The sequence below is a fragment of the Gambusia affinis genome, linkage group LG07 (assembly GCF_019740435.1).
Source record: "Gambusia affinis linkage group LG07, SWU_Gaff_1.0, whole genome shotgun sequence".
NCBI lineage: Eukaryota > Metazoa > Chordata > Actinopteri > Cyprinodontiformes > Poeciliidae > Gambusia > Gambusia affinis.
Window position 1 is genome coordinate 22,050,265 of NC_057874.1, and position 18,272 is coordinate 22,068,536.

Here is an 18,272-nt window from a genome sequence, read left to right on the forward strand (position 1 = left end):
TCAGTGCAGCTCATTTTTTATAATGAACGCCTAAGAAAGCTATCTCTCCTTTTTTCTAAAAAACATTTTAACAATACTTTAAGGATCCATACAGCAGCAAACAGCCATTCTCAATGTTCTGTTGGTGTTATAATGATCTAGCCAGAGTATGCAGTTTCTCTCTCCTATTTTATCCTCAGAAGTGTTTTTTTTCCAACAAGGTACCCCAGCCGACCTTGGTTATTCGTACATGTGAGTCAGATCAAGCAAAGATCTTTGTTTTCTTCTCTTAATAAAATACACTCAGCAATTTGACAAGACTTGAACAAAAAGAGGAATAAGATCAATATTTTTCTGAGCTCATATTCATTCTCTGTTTGATTTCATCTAAGTGTCTGCTGCCAAAGTGCAACATGCAACTTTATCCCCCAGCAAGAAATGTAAATTACACCCCAGTTATTAATTAGTTGTACAATTTTAAAAAGCTACTGAGCACTCATAAATATTCAATTAAACCTTGTAGAACCAAATGGCAAGAAATGGTTGGATAGAATTAGAAATCTAACCATTTGTTTCACGTTCTTAAAACCCAAGTGTCGCAACATGACCTTTGTTTAAATTGAAAACTCCATGGGGAGTGAGAAATTTAATTTCCAAGAAGAGTGATGTTGAAGAGTAGTTTTTTAAAACTAATCTTGTGCACTAACAAGCTGGTTATCTATAGTCATGGCTGCTGATGGTGGGCTAAATGGGACATGGTAGTGAGAGAGGGACAGAATTTGGCCCCTCAAATTATCATAATTTACAGATCAAACTAGTAATTTAAAAAGAAATTACAATTACTAGTGTTTGTGTCATCAAACAGATTGTACATTCAGAACAGTTTAACTTGAATGCAGTACATGCCACAAATACAAATGAGATTTAACATCTAATTAGCTAAATTAAGCATAACTGGCCACAACTTTGACTGCAATATGCAGACAAAGTGCTTCCAAATTGATGCTCTTACTTGTAGAACATGCAGTAACAGGTATTAATGGAATCAAATATACCAGTAATGGCTAGTGGGATGTTTGTGAAGAAGTAGCACTTGGACTGAGTTGATACATTCAAAGCATTAAAATATTCTGTCCCACAGCTATAGAATAGGTTCCAGCACTCAGTGTCCACAAGGCTATTCAAAGAACCAGTATATAATATGTTTGGATTTCAATTAGAAAGTAAGTGAGCAGGTTTTATTTATACATCACCTGATGCATCTGTGGTTATTCTAATGACCAGACATGCAACACACAACTTATTTTTGTTTAATTGTTTGCATTTTTGTGTTTTGAATGTGTGCTTGAACTTTTAAAGGCTTGAACTTTGGGATGCTTAGATTGGACAGAAAGACTTTTGTGTTTGAGATTGTAAATCTCAAGACTTTTTTCATCATTCAGTAAATAAAAACAACAATTTCTTGCACTCATTTGAGCCATTTGGAACTCTGAAATGAGTTGCAAGAGTGTCATGGTATTTTTATGTCTGTTTACATTTTCCACAATGCTAGAGTGAACAGTTGATTCTTCAGGACATTATAATTTCTGTTCAAATCCTTTCCTTCTTCTGAGCCCAACTTCAGAAACCCTTTAAATGAACTATAAATTCACCTTGCCATTTATGTCATAGATTCTGAGTGAGAATGAGGGAGCGACTAGGAGCAGTGAGAAATCATTATAAAGGTGACCGAGCATTTCTCAAGGGACACCACCTTCAGACATACAGAGAACTCTCACTTTGTAATACAGCGGAGCAGCTTACACAGAAACCAGCTTTGCACAAAATTCTGCAGCAAAAGATAAAATTTCACCACAAAATATAGAATCCTTCTGCATGAATTTTTCACTTCATCTTCAGATATAAAACTTGCTTCCAGATCAAACAACTGAAGCCAAAGTAAATCTTGGGGTCTCATCTGATGAATGTTAACACCAGCTTTAGTAGGATCTTTTCATTATAAGAATGTTTAGAGAGTATTCAACCACTGTCTGATTAAATAAAACAAACACCACAAGTGTGTATCCTGATTGATGCATGCTAAACTACTCCAGACAACACACACTGGCACTCATAAATAAGCTGTGAACTACTAAAGTACAGAGGCAGGCTGCCTCAGCACTCATTTAAAAGTCAAACTGGTTTTCATAAATAATTCAGTCAGTCAAAAACTCAAAACAAACAAATCTAGTGAGTTTATTTAACTCCATCCATCCATCTATCATCCATCCATTTTCTTCTGCTTATCCGGGGGTCAGGTCGCGGGGGTAGCAACTTCAGAAGGGAGGCCCAGACTTCCCTCTCCCCAGCCACTTGTTCCAGCTCCTCTGGGGGAATCCCAAGACGTTCTCGGTCCAGCCGAGAGGCATAGTCCCTCCAGAGTGTATTGGGTTTTCCCCGGGGCCTCCTCCCGGTGGGACGTGCCCGGAACACACTGCTCTTCCTGAATCCAAGGTTTGACTATCAGACGGACCCTCCTCTCCAGGTCCCCTGAATAGACCTTGCCAGGGAGGCAAGGTCTATTCAGGTGTGCTCCCTATAATTGGAGCACACCCTCCGGTCCCCCTTTTTAAACAGGGGGACCACCACCCCAGTCTGCCAATCCAGGGGAACTGCCCCCGATGTCCATGCAATATCGCAGTCGCATCAGCCAACACAACTCTACAACATCCAGAGCCTTAAGGAACTCCAGGCAAACCTCATCCACCCCTGGGGCCCTGCCACCGAGGAGCTTTTTAACCATCTCGGCAACCTCATCCCCAGAGATTGGAGAGCCCAACTCAGAGTCCCCAGGCTCAACTTCCTCATTGGAAGGCATGTTGGTGGGATTGAGGAGGTCTTTGAAAGTACTCTGCCCACCGGCCCACAACATCCCGAGTTGAGGGATGTTGTGGAACTGTTGGTGCTGTGCTGCTTCCCCCTCCTGAGATGTCGAATGATGGACCAGAATTGTCTTGAAGCAGTAGGGAAGTCCTCTCCAAACTCCTCCCCTGCCCGAGTTTTTGCCTCAGCAACCACCTGAGCCAAATGCTGCTTCGCCCGCCGGTATCCATCAGCTACTTCCGGAGTCCCACAAGCCAAAAAGGCCTGATAGGACTCCTTCTTCAGCCTGACAGCATCCCTCACTAAAGGTGTCCACCAAGGGGTTCAAGGGTTGCCGCCGCGACAGGCACCAACAGCCTTTGCGGCCACAGCTTTGATAGGCCGCCTCGACAATGGAGGCACAGAACATGGTCCACTCAGACTCAATGTCCCCCACCTCCCCTGGAACATGTTCGAAGTTCTGCCGGAGATGGGAGTTAAAGCTCTGTCTCGCATGGGATTACGCCAGACATTCCCAGCAGACCCTCACAACACCTTTGGGGCTGCTAGGTCTGACCGGCATTCTCCCCCACCACCAGAGCCAATTCACCATCAGGTAGTGGTCAGTGGACAGCTCCGCACCTCTCTTCACCTGAGTGTCCAAGACATATGGCCGCAGTTCTGATGAAGCGATGACAAAGTTGGAACTGCAGGCTATGGTATCCTGGTGGCAAGTGTACGTGTGGACACCCTTATGCCTGAACATGGTGTTCATTATGGAGAATCCGTGACGAGCACAGAAGTCCAACAACAGAACACTGCTCAAGATCAGATCGAGGGGGCCATTCCTCCCAACCCCGCCACTCCAGGTCTCACTGTCATTGCCCACGTGAGCATTGAAGTTCCCCAGCAGAACAAGGGAGTCCCCAGGAGGGGCACTTGTTGTTGTTCAGCCCGTGAGCACAAACAACAGTCAGGACCCGTCCCACCACCCGTAGGCAGAGGGGGGCTACCTTCTTGTTCATCGGGGTAAACCCGAACGTACAGGTGCCGAGATAGGGAGCAAAAAGTATGCCCACTCCTGCCCGATGCCTCTCATCATGGGCAACTCCAGAGTGGAGAGTGGTTTGAGAACCAAAGCCATGAGTTGAGGTGAGACCGACTATTTCTAGCCGGAACTTCTCAACCTCACACATTAGCTCCGGCTCCTTCCCCTCCAGAGAGGTGACATTCCACATCCCAAGAGCCAGAATCTGCAACCAAGGAATGGACTGCCAGGGTCCCCTCCCTCAGCCACCACCCATCACGCACTGCACCCGGCCCCTTCGGCCCCTCTCACTGGTGGTAGGTCCATGGGAGGAGGGACCCATGTTTCTTCTTTGGGTTATGCCCGGCCGGGGTCCATGGGAAAAAGCCCGGCCACCAGACGCTTGCCGTCGTGCCCCCCCTCCAGGCCTGGCTCCAGAGTGGGGCCCTGGTGACCCACATCTGGGCAAGGGAACGCCAAGTCCAATGTTTTTGACCATCATTGAGGTCTTCAGGCTGCACTTTGTCTGGTCCCTCACCTAGGACCTTTCTGCCTTGGGTGACCCTACCAGGCGCATGAAGCCCCAGACAGCATAGCTTCTATGATCATTGGGGCACTCACACCCCTATACCATAATAATGTGGCAGCTCATAAATAGTAATATGATTTGTAAATACTGTGTTCTACTTACCCTAATGTGGTCATGGTGACAATGGTGTACCAGAACGAAGCTGGGATGCTGGTAAACTTGGTGGAGCTGGAGCCTTTCTCTGCATAAAACATGACCGTAGCGAAGATGATGATGGCCATGGTGAGCGAGAAGAGGAGAAAGCCCAGCTCAGAGGCACAGCTCTTCAACGTATAGCCTAGGATTCGAAGCCCCTGGGAGTGGCGGGAAAACTTGAAGATGCGAAACACTCGGAAAACTCGCAGAGTCACAAAGGCGCCACTCACGTCCTCATTGTTGGTCATAACAAGGCCAATGTAATATGGCAAGATGGCCACCACATCGATAATGCTCATCACAGAGCGCATGAAGCGGTAACGGCTGGGCGCAGCAAATAGGCGCAGCAGGTACTCCACTGTGAATATCATGACGCATGCAGTGTCTATGCAGAAGAATGCAACGGTGTAACGTTCACCGCATGGCATGTCTTTTTGGTTGGTGGTAGTACCACAGGGGACAGTCTCCACCACATTGGTGATGACTGAGATGGCAATGAAGAAGCCGGTGACATAGTAGAAGACCAGAGCCAAGGTGGAGGTGTGGGGATTCTCAAAAGCGCGCCACATAGTCTCTCTGAAGTTCAAGTTGGGCTGCTTCAGATCTTTGTTTTCCTCCTGGTCATCCTGCAGCCGCTCCAAGTTCTCTCTCTTTCTATCCTTGTACTCTTCATAGCAGCAGTCACCGATGATCTCAGGTATGATTCCGAAGAATGTCAACTCCTCGTCATAGGCCGAGATACACTCATGACGGGGGTAGTGGAGCTTTCCTGTTCGGTAGAAGTTAAGAATGCTCCTGAAGGCATCAGGGTCTCGATCAAAAAAGTACTCCTTTGTTTCCTCATTGTAGAAGAAGTCCTTCTCTGAGCTGCCCAGCAGAGTGTCGGGGTATCGATCCAACGTTGTTCTCCATGTTTGAAAGCGTCGTCCGCTGACATTAAGGATGATCAGCTCATCTTGTTTTCTGCTGTTGTCTCTCGGAGCAATGGGCATGGGACAGTTGGCCACAGGCATCCAGCCAATGGCTGCAGCCCTGGCAAAAGGAAGCCATGCAGCTACTCCGGTTGCCATTACGAAGCAGAAAGTTGGACAAAGGCTTCCTTAGATGTCACTGCTCTCAAAAAGAACCGGCATCTAAAGATCATTTGTACAGAAGAAAAGAAACAAAAAAGGTAAAAATCAGCAGCTGCACAGCTGAAAAAATGATGATTGTCGGTCAAAGCTTGCTGCTGCGAACCTTTATACTGAGCTTAAAATCAGTTCACTCTATAAAATGTCTGACCACTCAGCGCACTTTTGTTCAAATTTGACATACATCTGCAATTCTAATACTCTGAAAATTAATACAATAAAATCTAATTTTATAAGCATTTTAAACCGTATTAACCATAATAACTAATTACCTATCACTAGTAATTTGATATTGTGTAGGTTTGTGATGACATAAGATTAGTTCAGAAATATTAAGATGTTTCTGATCAGTGACCATGACAGAACCAGCTGGCATGGCAACTCAAAAGCTTGAGTTTTATCAAAATAGGCAAAAAAAAACATCAGTAACTCATTGTGTTTGACATATTTAGAATCTTTTTATCATATGAAACTCATACGCTAAGAGTTTTACTGTTGCATAAATTATGTAAAAAAGTTTTGGTTTTTTTATTTCTCAATTGCATCCTCGTTAATTGATGCGCATTTGTCACATTACAGGGACCCAACATACGATGAATACTTTTGTTTGATTTTTTTTATTTAGAAATGGGATTAATACGGCTAATTCAGTTTCTAGCATAGGCTATAATCTTTTTGTCTGAAACGCAGCTAAACGGCAAGAGTCGAAGATCAGGTGTCCTAATCATAGTCTTGTTTTACTACTATAGTAGCTTCGGCTTCCAAGGCAAGGAACTACAAATATAGTTCTCCCAATCAGCTCAGCAAAATTTAAACTAATAAATATCAACCTTTAAGCCCTTCGCTGCACCATTACTATTTAGCAGCGCAGGATGGGGAACTGAATCAAACCTGTTGAATACGAACAGGGGAACCTGCTGAAGATTTAAACAAGCAGCAACATGTTGGCTGCTTACATTTTTGATTCGGCACCGATCTACATTAGACTAAAATGCATTTTAGATCAGTCAAATCAATTTCTGCATTTTCCTTTGACTAACAACGCATTTTCAGAAGCAAACAAATAACTTGTCCAACTATTTAAATATTTGCTCGTCTGAAATACAAATATTAAAAAATTTTGATTTTCAAAAATAAACGTACTCACCAAAAAGGAGATGAACTCCCTTCAAAGTCGAAACATGAGAGTTTTAATGAACACCGAGTCCGCAGGTGTCAGAGAGAGAGCAGGAGCCCGTCTCCATCCAACGAGCAGCGCGTCTCCTCCAGGATGGATGGATCGATAAACTCCCGTGGATACGTTTCCGAAGCGGAGCAATCAGTGCTTGGTCACTCAAAGAAGAAACGGTCTGGTCCGAGATAATGCGAGTGTTACCTGGTGGACTCTACATGGTGGCTCCTTTGTTCTGCCGTCAGTGTTAGGAAAGTGAAATGTGATGGAGAGGAGCGGCGCGCCTCCTTCTCTCCTGCTCAGAGTACAATGCCCGCCTCGCTCACTGAGGCAGCTCCGTGTGAGTCCTGCTTCTCCTCTCTGCCTCATTTTACTCATCTCAGACAGACCAACCTGTCACTCAAAGCTACTCCAACACCATATAGTTTCTTTTTGGACATGTTATATTAGAAATAACTATATAAGCTACATTAAATCAGAGTTAATTATCCTATGTTTCAGGGTGCTGATGAGCCTCTGCTAAACTGAGTACTCAATAATAGCCAATACATACTGTATACATTTTTTTATTTACCAATATTCAGGAAACTTTAAATTTTGTTTAAATAATTGTTGCTTTATCTTGTGTCATATGGACTGAAAATACAATTGATCAATTTCTCTTCATTCTTTTTTTCTGACTGTATAACTCTAAAAAATAAACAGGTTTGAGGGGGCAATATAAGTGATTAATGTTGAAGCTCTATGCAATTTTGTCTTTCTCAAGCTTAAGATCTGCATTTTTTTGTGTACATCTACAAACACTGAAATATTTAAAATGCTTTGGATTCATTTATTTCCCTTTGCTTTGATGTTGTTTATCTTAAAAGGCAGAGAGGTTCTTGAGAGGTCTGTGAGATAATAATGGTTAACACTAGAAATCCTCTGCTGCATCTGATCTGTGAGACTCACTTCAGGCAACACTTTGTAACCAGGAATAAACAGAACCTCTGATACAGATTGCTATTTTATTCAGATAGTATATATAATACATATGTGTTTATAATATATATATATATATATTTGTTTATAATAATTTGAGAAGGTGTTTTTCAGACTAAGTGGGATTCACCTGCCAAGGTAGGAGAAAATGACAAAGAGAATTTGTGGGATTTCCAAATTCAGGACAAAGTGGTAATGGAAAACCAACTAAACATTGTGATCATTGATAAGCAACAGAAGACAACTGTTGTGATCAATGTGGCCAATCCAAAAGATGAAAACATCAGGAAAAAGGAACATGAGAAACTGTAAAAACACCATGGGGTCAGATAAAGCCTACAAAGAACCTGGCAGATAAAAGCCACTGTAGTCCCAGAAAAGTGGCAAGAGTTAGCCTCTTTTAGTTTTTTCATCTGTTGAAGAAAATCAAGTTATCATGTTAAACATTTCCCATAAGTCTTGGGGATTATCTAGATGTGTTATGCAGAATCCAAGGCAGCCCATTGAATACTTAGATCTCTACCATGGATATTTATTTTGCTCAGTCCCATTGTTATTGCGGAATTATGAGCGATTATCTAAACTGAGGCAAGAAGTGCCTTTCATTTAGAAGTGCTTTGAAAAGTGCTTTGAAAAAAAAAGTTACTTCATAACGGTAAACATTAACAATTGCAAAGGTATGTAATTATAGTGAGTAAGCAATCTTAAACAGATATTGTAGGTTTTGAGTTCTGATTGGAACAGAGGTAGAGAATCGGTGTAACTAATGTTTGGAGGGAGAAAATTTTAGAGTTTGGGAGCAAAGTGGAAAAGTTCTACATCCCACGATAGTAAGACAAACAGAAGCAATATTGAAATGAAGAGAGGAGGAAGATCTAAGCCTGTGGGAAGAGGTAGAAATATGAAGAAGATCAGAAGCATAGGGAGGACCAAGTTTATGAATAATCTTGAATGTAGAATTTTGAATTGTATTCTGAATTTTACAGGAAGCCTGTGGAGCTACAGTAAGACAGGGGTGATGTGGTGAAAAGATGGTGTTTCAGTAATAATGCAAGCAACTGAATTCTGTACGACCTGAAGCTTATGGAGGGATTTTTGAGGAAGACCAAAGAAAAGAGAGTTGCTGTAGTTGATGCAGGAGGTGATAAGGTTATGGACAAGAAGACTAGGTGTGGAGTGTGAGGAAAAGGGAGGGACGTAGAGCATTAATAATGCGGAGATGGAAAAAAGCAGAACTAGTATTGTTTTGCGAGGTGAACAGGAGAGTGTTGTTGAGGATGACACACGGACCCCTAACCTGAGTTGAGGGGGAAAGTGTAGAACCATCAAGTGAAATGGAAACACTGTCAGTTTGGATAATACAGATTTGATTTCTATGAAGAGGGTCTCAGTTTTGCTGTTATTCAGTGAAAAGAAGTTGGAGGTAAACCCAGATTGTATTTCGGATAAACAGGGGAAAGGAAAAAAGGTGAGAGTGGGGAATTTGGTTTAGAAGAATGACAGAGATATACGTTATCTGCATGGCAGTGAAAAAGAATTCTAGAAAATATTTTCTAGAGGAAGAAGGTAAATCACAAAGAGTAGGTTTCCCAGGACAGAGCCATGGGGCACTCCGGTTGTGACAGTGTAAAGATGGGAATTAAAGTACTTGAGATGAACAAACCAGCAATGTAAGAATGAAACCAGTCAAGGAGAGTATGAGTGATGTCAAGCAAAGATAATCAGTGAAGAAGGATGCAGTAAGAAATTGTATCAAAGATGATTTTAAAGATCTATCTGAGGGCATTTTAAATACTGCGACGGTGGACAAAAATCAGACAAGAATTGTTCATCTGGTTATTGTGTGTTAAATTGGAGTAAACCTAAGACGTGAATATCTTTTGTTAAATTGGAATAAACCTAAGACGTGATTATCTTTTGGGTATTTTGAAGAGAAAAAGTAGATTGAAGCAAAGACTATTGTAATTGTTGAGATCTAACATGTTTGTATGGAAAATCTGAAAATATGTTTTGGGTCGCAAAAAGATTTGAACCGGAACTGGGAGTGACATTATTTTAAAAGAGTGGCAATGATTCCAGAAGTAAATGAAGAGTGAATGATGGCACTTATGTAAAGAAGGCAAATTTTGTTCCCAGTGTCTCTCTTCTCTCCAGGAAGAATCATGCAAGCAGCTTTCCTAAATGTCGCACACAAAGCAACATGTTTGTTTGCTTTTTTATGCTTATAATGTAGATACACAAATTTGTATAAACAGTAAATATAAGGGACAACTACCTGTTTATTAATACTCTAAAGTTATTGATGTTCCTGATAAAAGTCTGTAAAAAACTTTATGAAAAGTAATGTTTTACAATAATAAAACAATCTCACATTGAAATATTTGGAAAAAAAAACATCCACCTTTAATTAAGTTAGTTTTTCTTTATTTCTTATGTTAGTAAAGATTTCTTTTTTCTTTTACTAACATGTGTATGCCACAATTTGAAGCACACCTAAAACGTCCAATGGCGTTAATGTAACTCATACATTTTAGAAATTCAAAGAACTTTTAATTAGTAGTTCATGCCTGTGTGAATCACTGTGATGTCAATATGACAAGCCCATTGTAACAACGTCCCTGCAAAATGTGCAGAAACTGTGCCAGGCAGATGTTTATTAGTTTTATTAAGGAACTGGAACAAACAAGGCCAGATGAGGAGCTCATGTGTAAGTCCAGGGCAAAAAAAATAAACAGGCTTGCTGGGAAGGAATTGGAGCACAGAGGAGAATCATGGGGACAAGTCATCAATAGCAGTAACACATTTTTTACTGATATATATTTACACTTAGATATTCATTTAAATTTACATACATATGTTGCTTTCCCATACGTTATTTTATACTAAGTTAATCTAATTTACTACATTTTCCATTGGATGTTAATTAACAATAGCGTTTATTTGCTACCAATATTTGTTGGGTTGTTTTTAATCACTAATCCTGTTTCATAGCATAATATTTTAACACAATTCCAGGAACAGCCATTAAGACAGACTCATTCCCTGCAGATCAAAACGTTGGACAGCCGTTCCTGTTTGTGCACATTGCATTGGCAATGGCATGGGTTTTCTGCCAGCTTCATGTATGTGTCACTTAAAATGTGTTTAGACAATGCTGACAGATTTCTGGTTCCTTATTTGTTTTACAGCTGCTAATACAAATCACTCCCAGTTATTACTGGCTTAAAAAATAGGTACTCTAAATGCAGATTTTTTTTTTTTATGTAAACAGCAAAGCTGTTGCAATATCATAAAAAAAAGAAAGTTGAGACAACAGTTGTAAAAGAAATACATACCAAGGATTTATCAAAAAGATCTTTTGACAGGGCAACCATTAGCCATGCATTCAAATCTCCCCTTCATATAGAAAAATGGTGAGACTAAATTCAATACTAAGAGACAACCATAAAAAATCCTGTGCAGTTTGATACAAGTCATGTAGGGGACACAGCAAATTTGTGTTCTGTTCAACCAAAGGGGGACAAAAAATAGAACAAATGGTATTCCTGGTAGAAAATGAACACTACACACCACCTTAACAATTCCAGCATCAAACAGCTTTGTGTGGCAGTATTATGCAGTGGGTAGGCAGGAAAGGAAAAGCTGGTTAGAGTTGATGTTTGATGATTGAATTTCACATTCAAATTCAGACCTAAATCTGGATACTTTGCCACATTCTTACATGTAAAAAAACTACAACTAAAATTATGTTTTCATTTTGGTCTCATATTATTGCACTAATTTGTGTTAGTTTAGTACATACAATACAATCCACACAAAAATAGACTCAATTTTAGAGTCAACATATTAAAATGTTGAAGACGTTCAGGGAATATAATTACCTTTGCATGGCTCTGTAGCAGAAAGAAGTTCAAATTAAGCTGTACCATCTGTGAAACACCAATCCCAGATCTGGAGACAATTTCAAAATCTTTCTTCTCTTCACAGTGCTACGTGACCCCAAGGCAATGCAGCCCTTAGTGGTCATTTTCTATTTTGATGAGAGATCTGGTTGAAAATATCTGACATTCAGAAGTTTCTTTTAAGCAGTTGCTAAAGCACGGCAGGGGTTCAAATGTAGTTTTCAACTTCTTTCTCTTTATAAGAAAAAAGCATAAGCTTTAACCAGAATTTAATATTCAATTCCTCATATAACTTCTAAAACAGGCCTTCATCGTGAGTCTTTGAACCAAGTGGGGAGTAGGAATCAAAGGAAACCCTGTAGAGCCCAGTCAGCAGCGAGGAAGATGCAATGAGCCTCCTTCAATCTCACACTTCACTCCCAGGCATGTCAGTGTATACAGAGGCACCTCAGGGTACCACTGTGGCTGAATGAGGAGGGTCTTTGAATGGAGGGCCTTGTGTGGTGCCAGCAGACGTGGGAGAAATAAAGGGGGAGAGAAAGTGAGGCTGTGTGCCCTCAGTGTGCAGACAAGAAGGGTATTGATGGACTTCAGTACGTTTCAATGTTTGGATAAAGTTTTGTAATGTTTTAATAAAGTATGAATCAAATAAGTCTTTGTTTAAGTCAGGGGTGGGCAACTCCAGGCCTCGAGGGCCGGTCTCCTGCAACCTTTAGATGTATCTCTACTTCAACACACCTGAATCAAATAATGAGATCATTAGCAGGACTATGGAGAACTTAGGCGGTGATTCAGGTGTGTTGGACCAGGGAGACATCTAAGAGTTGCAGGACACTGGCCCTCGAGGATCAGGATTGCTCACCCCTGGTTTAGGTTCTCCTTTTGCTAACTTTAAGTTTTTATTTTTATACATGAAATCATCTCACTAAGTAGTTGAAAAATGTTGGATATATTTTCCCCCTTTAAATCAGAGTCTTCGCTGCAGTGCAGCGATTTGTTCTTTCATGGAAGAAGAAGTGTTTGTCGATTGATGCATAAACCCACTCTGACACCATTTCATTAAAGCAGCAGTCATGACTCACAAGTTCACACTTCCCCAACATTTATTCTTACATGACTGCCTGCCCTCCTTTCCATTGACACAAAGACAAAGACAATTAGTGGATGCAGCCAAAAGTACGCTGAAACAACGAAGCGTGAAATTTTCATATTGCCGTCGCCGGCTGCAACAGAACGATTCTTTTATGCTGTGTTTTTTTAAGCACTTCACCTCAAAATGCCATACCTTTCTGTGTGATACAGATATATTTTACAGCTTTTGTGACAGAAAGGTTTCCAAACATTCAAAAGTGCATTATATTTTGAAACTTGAAACACTCTTAATGGGGAGAAATTATAAGGTAAAGTAGTTATTTTAATTGCATTTATTTCCTCTTTTTTTAAACAACAAAGACAATAAAACAAAACCTCACCTCATGAAAATGATTTGAAAAGAAGACAAAAAGAGAAGGGGCAGAATATTCATACAAAATAAATTAGTGATAAGCTTGTGCTCATATAAAATGTTACTTGAAACAATTCTATACTAACATTTAAATAGGTTGAGGTATTTTCCCGGGCTGATGATCATGTCCATCACTGAGTTAGAGATTTGGATAATGTATCCAGAGAAGACATTATTTTTTATCTAACTTGTCAGACTGACTGATTGAAACAGTGGATCTTGACATGAAGGCTGAGAACTACTGAACCACCTCAATGAAATGGGACACCAGGAGAAAACAAACAGCTTACATAATTACCATGTTTATCTTCATGAACGCCCTGAGACAGACTGGCGACCTGTCCAGGGTGAACCCCGCCTCTCGCCCGCAGCATAGCTGGAGATAGACACCAGCAACCCTCCCGACCCCATTAGGGACAGAGGTGAACAGAAAATGGATGGATGGATGAATCTTCATGAACTTATACATTGGAATTTTCTTTTTTATGTTTTTTTTTTTGTCTTGCTTTGTTTTTTATCTCCTCATTTTATTCTGGTTTAATGAGAACTTAACAAAATTAGAAAGATTTTCCAAAGCTGTCAATGTTGTATTATTAATTTTAACTGATGCAAACTGATAATTCATTATCTGTTTAGTCTTTAAAATGTTCCCAAAATTTTTAAAACATTTTTCCAAGGATATTTTTAATATTTCCTTCAATGTTTAATAATATTAAACAATGTCAAGTTTCTGGAAAATATCTAGCGTATGAAAACAGAATCGAGAAGCCTTTGAACACAACTGACATTTAATCCTTCAAAACAAACCACATAACCAGAAATGCGAACAGGAAAGCTGACAATTGTTTGATAAATCATTGCAGATGCAAATAATTCAACTGCATTCATAATTCACTGATGCAGACCCGGAAGGATTTTTAGTCTTGGGGAAATTAAATCTTATTTGCGTCAAGTCATAGCGGGTTTAAAAGAACCTTTATTTGGTATCACAAAATACAATATGTACAGAAATCTGTTTCCAGATCCTTTTTGAAAGAAAAGAATAACATAGACATCAAATTAGATTACTTTCTTAAAATTATTTATTATCTGCAGTACCAAGTCCATGTCCATGTGGTGACATGGAGTTGGATTTTTTTTCTCTCAAAGATAATTTATTGTTCTAAATCATTAAAACACAGTCTTTGAAACATCATTTATAGGAAAAACTATTCACTTTACAACAAGATACTACAAAAATTCACTTTGTATGAATATATTGTATGAATGGAGGCTGAAGAACTTGCAGGAATTAAACTGATCAATCAGCAGCATCCATCTGTCCCTGATAAAAATTTTAATTTGGCATGAATTCATATATTCTTATATTTGTGTGTCTTTTTACTGTTTATCAAGCGGATGACAAGCATATTTTATTAATTTGATGGTCCATAAGAATATGAAATAACTTTCTATCACTGCACATCTGCAATTGAAATTAATTAATTTTCTTTCCACTAGGATGTTTTAGATAATGAAGTTTGATTAGTGTATCAAAAACATTCAGGGTTATTTCTTTGTCACCATCCCATGTGTTTTCCATGGCTTTGTGAAGCAAAACTTTTGATCTCTACATTTCAATTACAGCATGAAGTCCTCTGAGAAAACAAAATATTTTCAAGGTTTCAAAGCAGAGAAGCAAGTTGGTTGTTAAAGTCCAGCACGAAGAAGGTACAAGAGAAAACATAACTTCAACTGCTTTATTTGCAACTTCTATAATCAACAACGACAAATTCATTTGTCATAATGACTGAGGTTTTACTGCTTAATGTCTCCTTTAAAGTGAGGATCATTCAACTTTGTTCCTTCAGAATTTTAATTAATTTCCTATAATTAAAGCAAATATTTTTATAGTAGATTTTGAAGACGAAATACACATGAAACAATAATATTTATTACACAGCAGGGTCACAGCCAAGCAAACCTGCCATAATGGAGAAACTGCACTAAAATTACTGAATAAAGCACACCATTTTACACAGATTAATTTAAAATACAATCTAGCCTGTTCCCAAACCCCACTTGTTTCTCATTCAGGGTATTAGGAAAAGAATTTCAGACTTTTACAAGTTTCAGGTAAAATTTTCAGATGAATGTATGGGGCAAAATCATCTGTTCAAAAAGCTACAGTTTATGTAAATATAAACAGCATGTGGGTGCCCAGACATGACACCATTCAGAGAAGAACTTGGTTCTGTATTTCACACATGAAAATTTTCTTGGTGTTAGATGTGTGTGTCATTATACATGGAGGAAAAAAATGTCATCCCAACTGTGAAGTACAAGCATGGATGCATTATATTTTATGGGTGGTATGCTGCACTTTATGAAACAGATGGATATTTAATGTGGCAGTAAGAAGTTCTGAGATAATCGTGGACTTAGTCTGAAAATTTTAACCAGCACTCCTTTCAGGTCCCTCTCCCTCTCTTTCTCCACAACTTCTTCTCCACAGGAGCCTGCCATGATCATGAAAAGTTGGTGGTTTTCCTGTAACATTAGGCTGTTTCGCTGCCATTATTAGAACTGCAACAAACAAGTAATCTTGGGTTTGAATGATGGTGCATGCTGTGAGGTAGGAGGGATGTAAGTCCTATGTAAACTGGCAAGATTGACACTGCTAAGACACTCCTGACTCTGGCTGTTTGACTAAGAGCGGTGCATTTCTGCAGATGGGAATGTACAGGGTATTCCGAACCTACCTAGTCCTCTAGTCCTCTAACTCCCACCACAAATGTTTACACAAAGACAGAGCGAAGCAGCAATGTGTCAATTAGCCAGCCAGGGGGAGAAGGCCTCAGCTCTACAGGCGAGCATCTTATGCAGGACTTTCTTGAGTCCTGATTGGTTTCTTTCAAACCCATGAGTCAATCAGGTCAAATTAGCACCAAATTTCTCACTGGACCTGTGGAGAAACAGAAAGCACAAAGGAAGGGGAAGAAAAACACAAAAATATTTTTCTGCTATGGTAACAGAAATGCTGAAAATGGCACTTATTGTTTAATTTAAAGTTTGCAAGTTTTGCTTGTCTGAGTCTTCATTACAACCTGGTCCATCACATTTAACAAATTAAATAATAATCCAAAAATAACTTATGTCTATACAAAGACAGCACTTTTGCATCATCTGTTTCTTTCGATTTAAGGAGAAAAAATATTAAACTTAGCAAAGTGTGTGCTTTGAACACATCCATGTGATCTGAAGCAGAACTCAAACACCTTCTGACTTTTCAGGGGAGACAGGTAATTCTGCCTGTGATGTGAAATGGCAGGCTGTGACTACACATATAGTGCAGCGTTTACCACCTGTTTTGTGATTATCGCTGACCAAAAAGAATGGTTCAACAGCACAATCAGACCAGTTCAAGTGGATTGTTTTTTTTATATGTCTGCTTGGCATTGGGTGTTTTGGTGTGATGTGGAAAAATTACAATAGGGTCACACCTGCTAGTTATATTGCTATATGTTTATTCTAAGTCCCTGTATATTCCCACCAAGTTAAAACTATTTGGGTTATTGATTGTCCTACAAGCTCTCTGTATTGTGCGCAATATATGAATAAACCTGATTGAGTGATTTTACCTGAACAGTGTTCAGAAATAGTTTTTCTCTATGACATGGTGCAATGGCCTTTTTTAATCTTAGGAACAGGCCACTGTTTTGCTGTTCAATGGAATTTTCTGAAACTTTTTTTGAAAATCCATCATAATTGATGCTGTGAAATGTTTGAAAACTCAAGAAAAGTTTTCCAAGAAGATTTGTTTCAAACACATATAAGTGTCTTATAATAGCAGTGGCCATAAAGGAAATACAAAATGTCTGTAAGCATTCAGATAACACATTTTTCTCATATCAATCACGTTGCAAGCCAGAGAGAAAATTGGACTCAGCCAACAATGAATCCAGTCATTGAAATTTTTTTGTACTTAATCGTATTTCACACAAATCTAATTTAATTGGAAATTGAAGCTCCAGAATAAGGTTAGTGATTGTGTCTTATGAAATAAAGTATATTAATAGCTAAGAATAATGGAACCATTAAGCCTGTGTAACGGTGCTTTGTGATAGTAAAGGTAAAATGTATCTGGAAAAGGAGTTGTTCTGTAAGCAACACATAAATATTTGAATTACATTCAAGATGTGAGATTAATTATTATGTGTAAGATAAAACCTACCAGCATCAGATTTTTTTTCTTCATCTTGTAGAAGTCAAGAGACTAAAACATATTTTGTGGAAGTAAATTTTCATGGTCTCACTGGTCTAATGGCATCAGTTTTGTTTTCCAGGGATGAGGAAGCATAATTTGAAGAGATTTATTATTTATTTTGTCAGTCTCTTCTTCTGTTAAACAACAAATAAACATTAGCTTTGAAAAATAAAAAAAGTGGTAGCACTCTTAACTTGCAGCAAGAAGGTCTTAGGTTTAAATCCCAGCCTGGAGTCATTTTGCATATTCTCCCTGTCCATGCATGGCTGTATTCCGGGTATTCCTGCTTCCTCTCACAGTCCAAAAACACAACTGTTAGGTTAATTGGTCTCTCTAAAGTCTCATTAGGTGTGAGTCTGTGTGTGTGTGTGTGTGTGTGTGTGCATGCTTGTTTGTCCTGTTTGTCCTGTTTGTCCTCTGTGTTATCTGGCTGTTGACCGCTGGAAATAGGCACCATTTGCACTCCACAAGTATAAACGTGTTGGATAATGAATGGATGCATAGTCAACAAAAAAAACAAAAAAAAAAAACAATCGACATTCCAGCCCAACAACACTGTTTCTTTTCTTCAGAGCAATTGCCCTTCCACCAATTTTGGAGATCCAAGAGAGACTCATCTCCAGTTTCACCACTGATAAAAGGTAACAATCAGTCTTATCGGCACAACCCTATCAGAGTTGTGTCTTGAAAATGGAAGTGCAGAAAATTCTACAAATAACATAAGCTAAGTCAGTAAACCACAGTCTCATTCATGCTTGTACCATTAT

General features: G+C 39.3%; 1 protein-coding gene across 1 annotated transcript in view; it reads right to left on the reverse strand.

Annotated features, from left to right (window-relative positions):
- LOC122833976 (potassium voltage-gated channel subfamily D member 3-like) overlaps positions 1 to 7,161 on the reverse strand; it is an 85,904-nt gene extending 78,743 nt beyond the window's left edge. The window contains exons 1-2 of the mRNA XM_044121997.1: positions 6,849 to 7,161; positions 4,539 to 5,704 (exon numbers count right to left, since the gene is read on the reverse strand). Coding sequence (XP_043977932.1) covers positions 4,539 to 5,641 — 1,103 coding nt within the window. The 5' untranslated portion in view covers positions 5,642 to 5,704; positions 6,849 to 7,161. The remainder of the gene's footprint in view (positions 1 to 4,538; positions 5,705 to 6,848) is intronic.
- Positions 7,162 to 18,272: the final 11,111 nt, after the last annotated feature.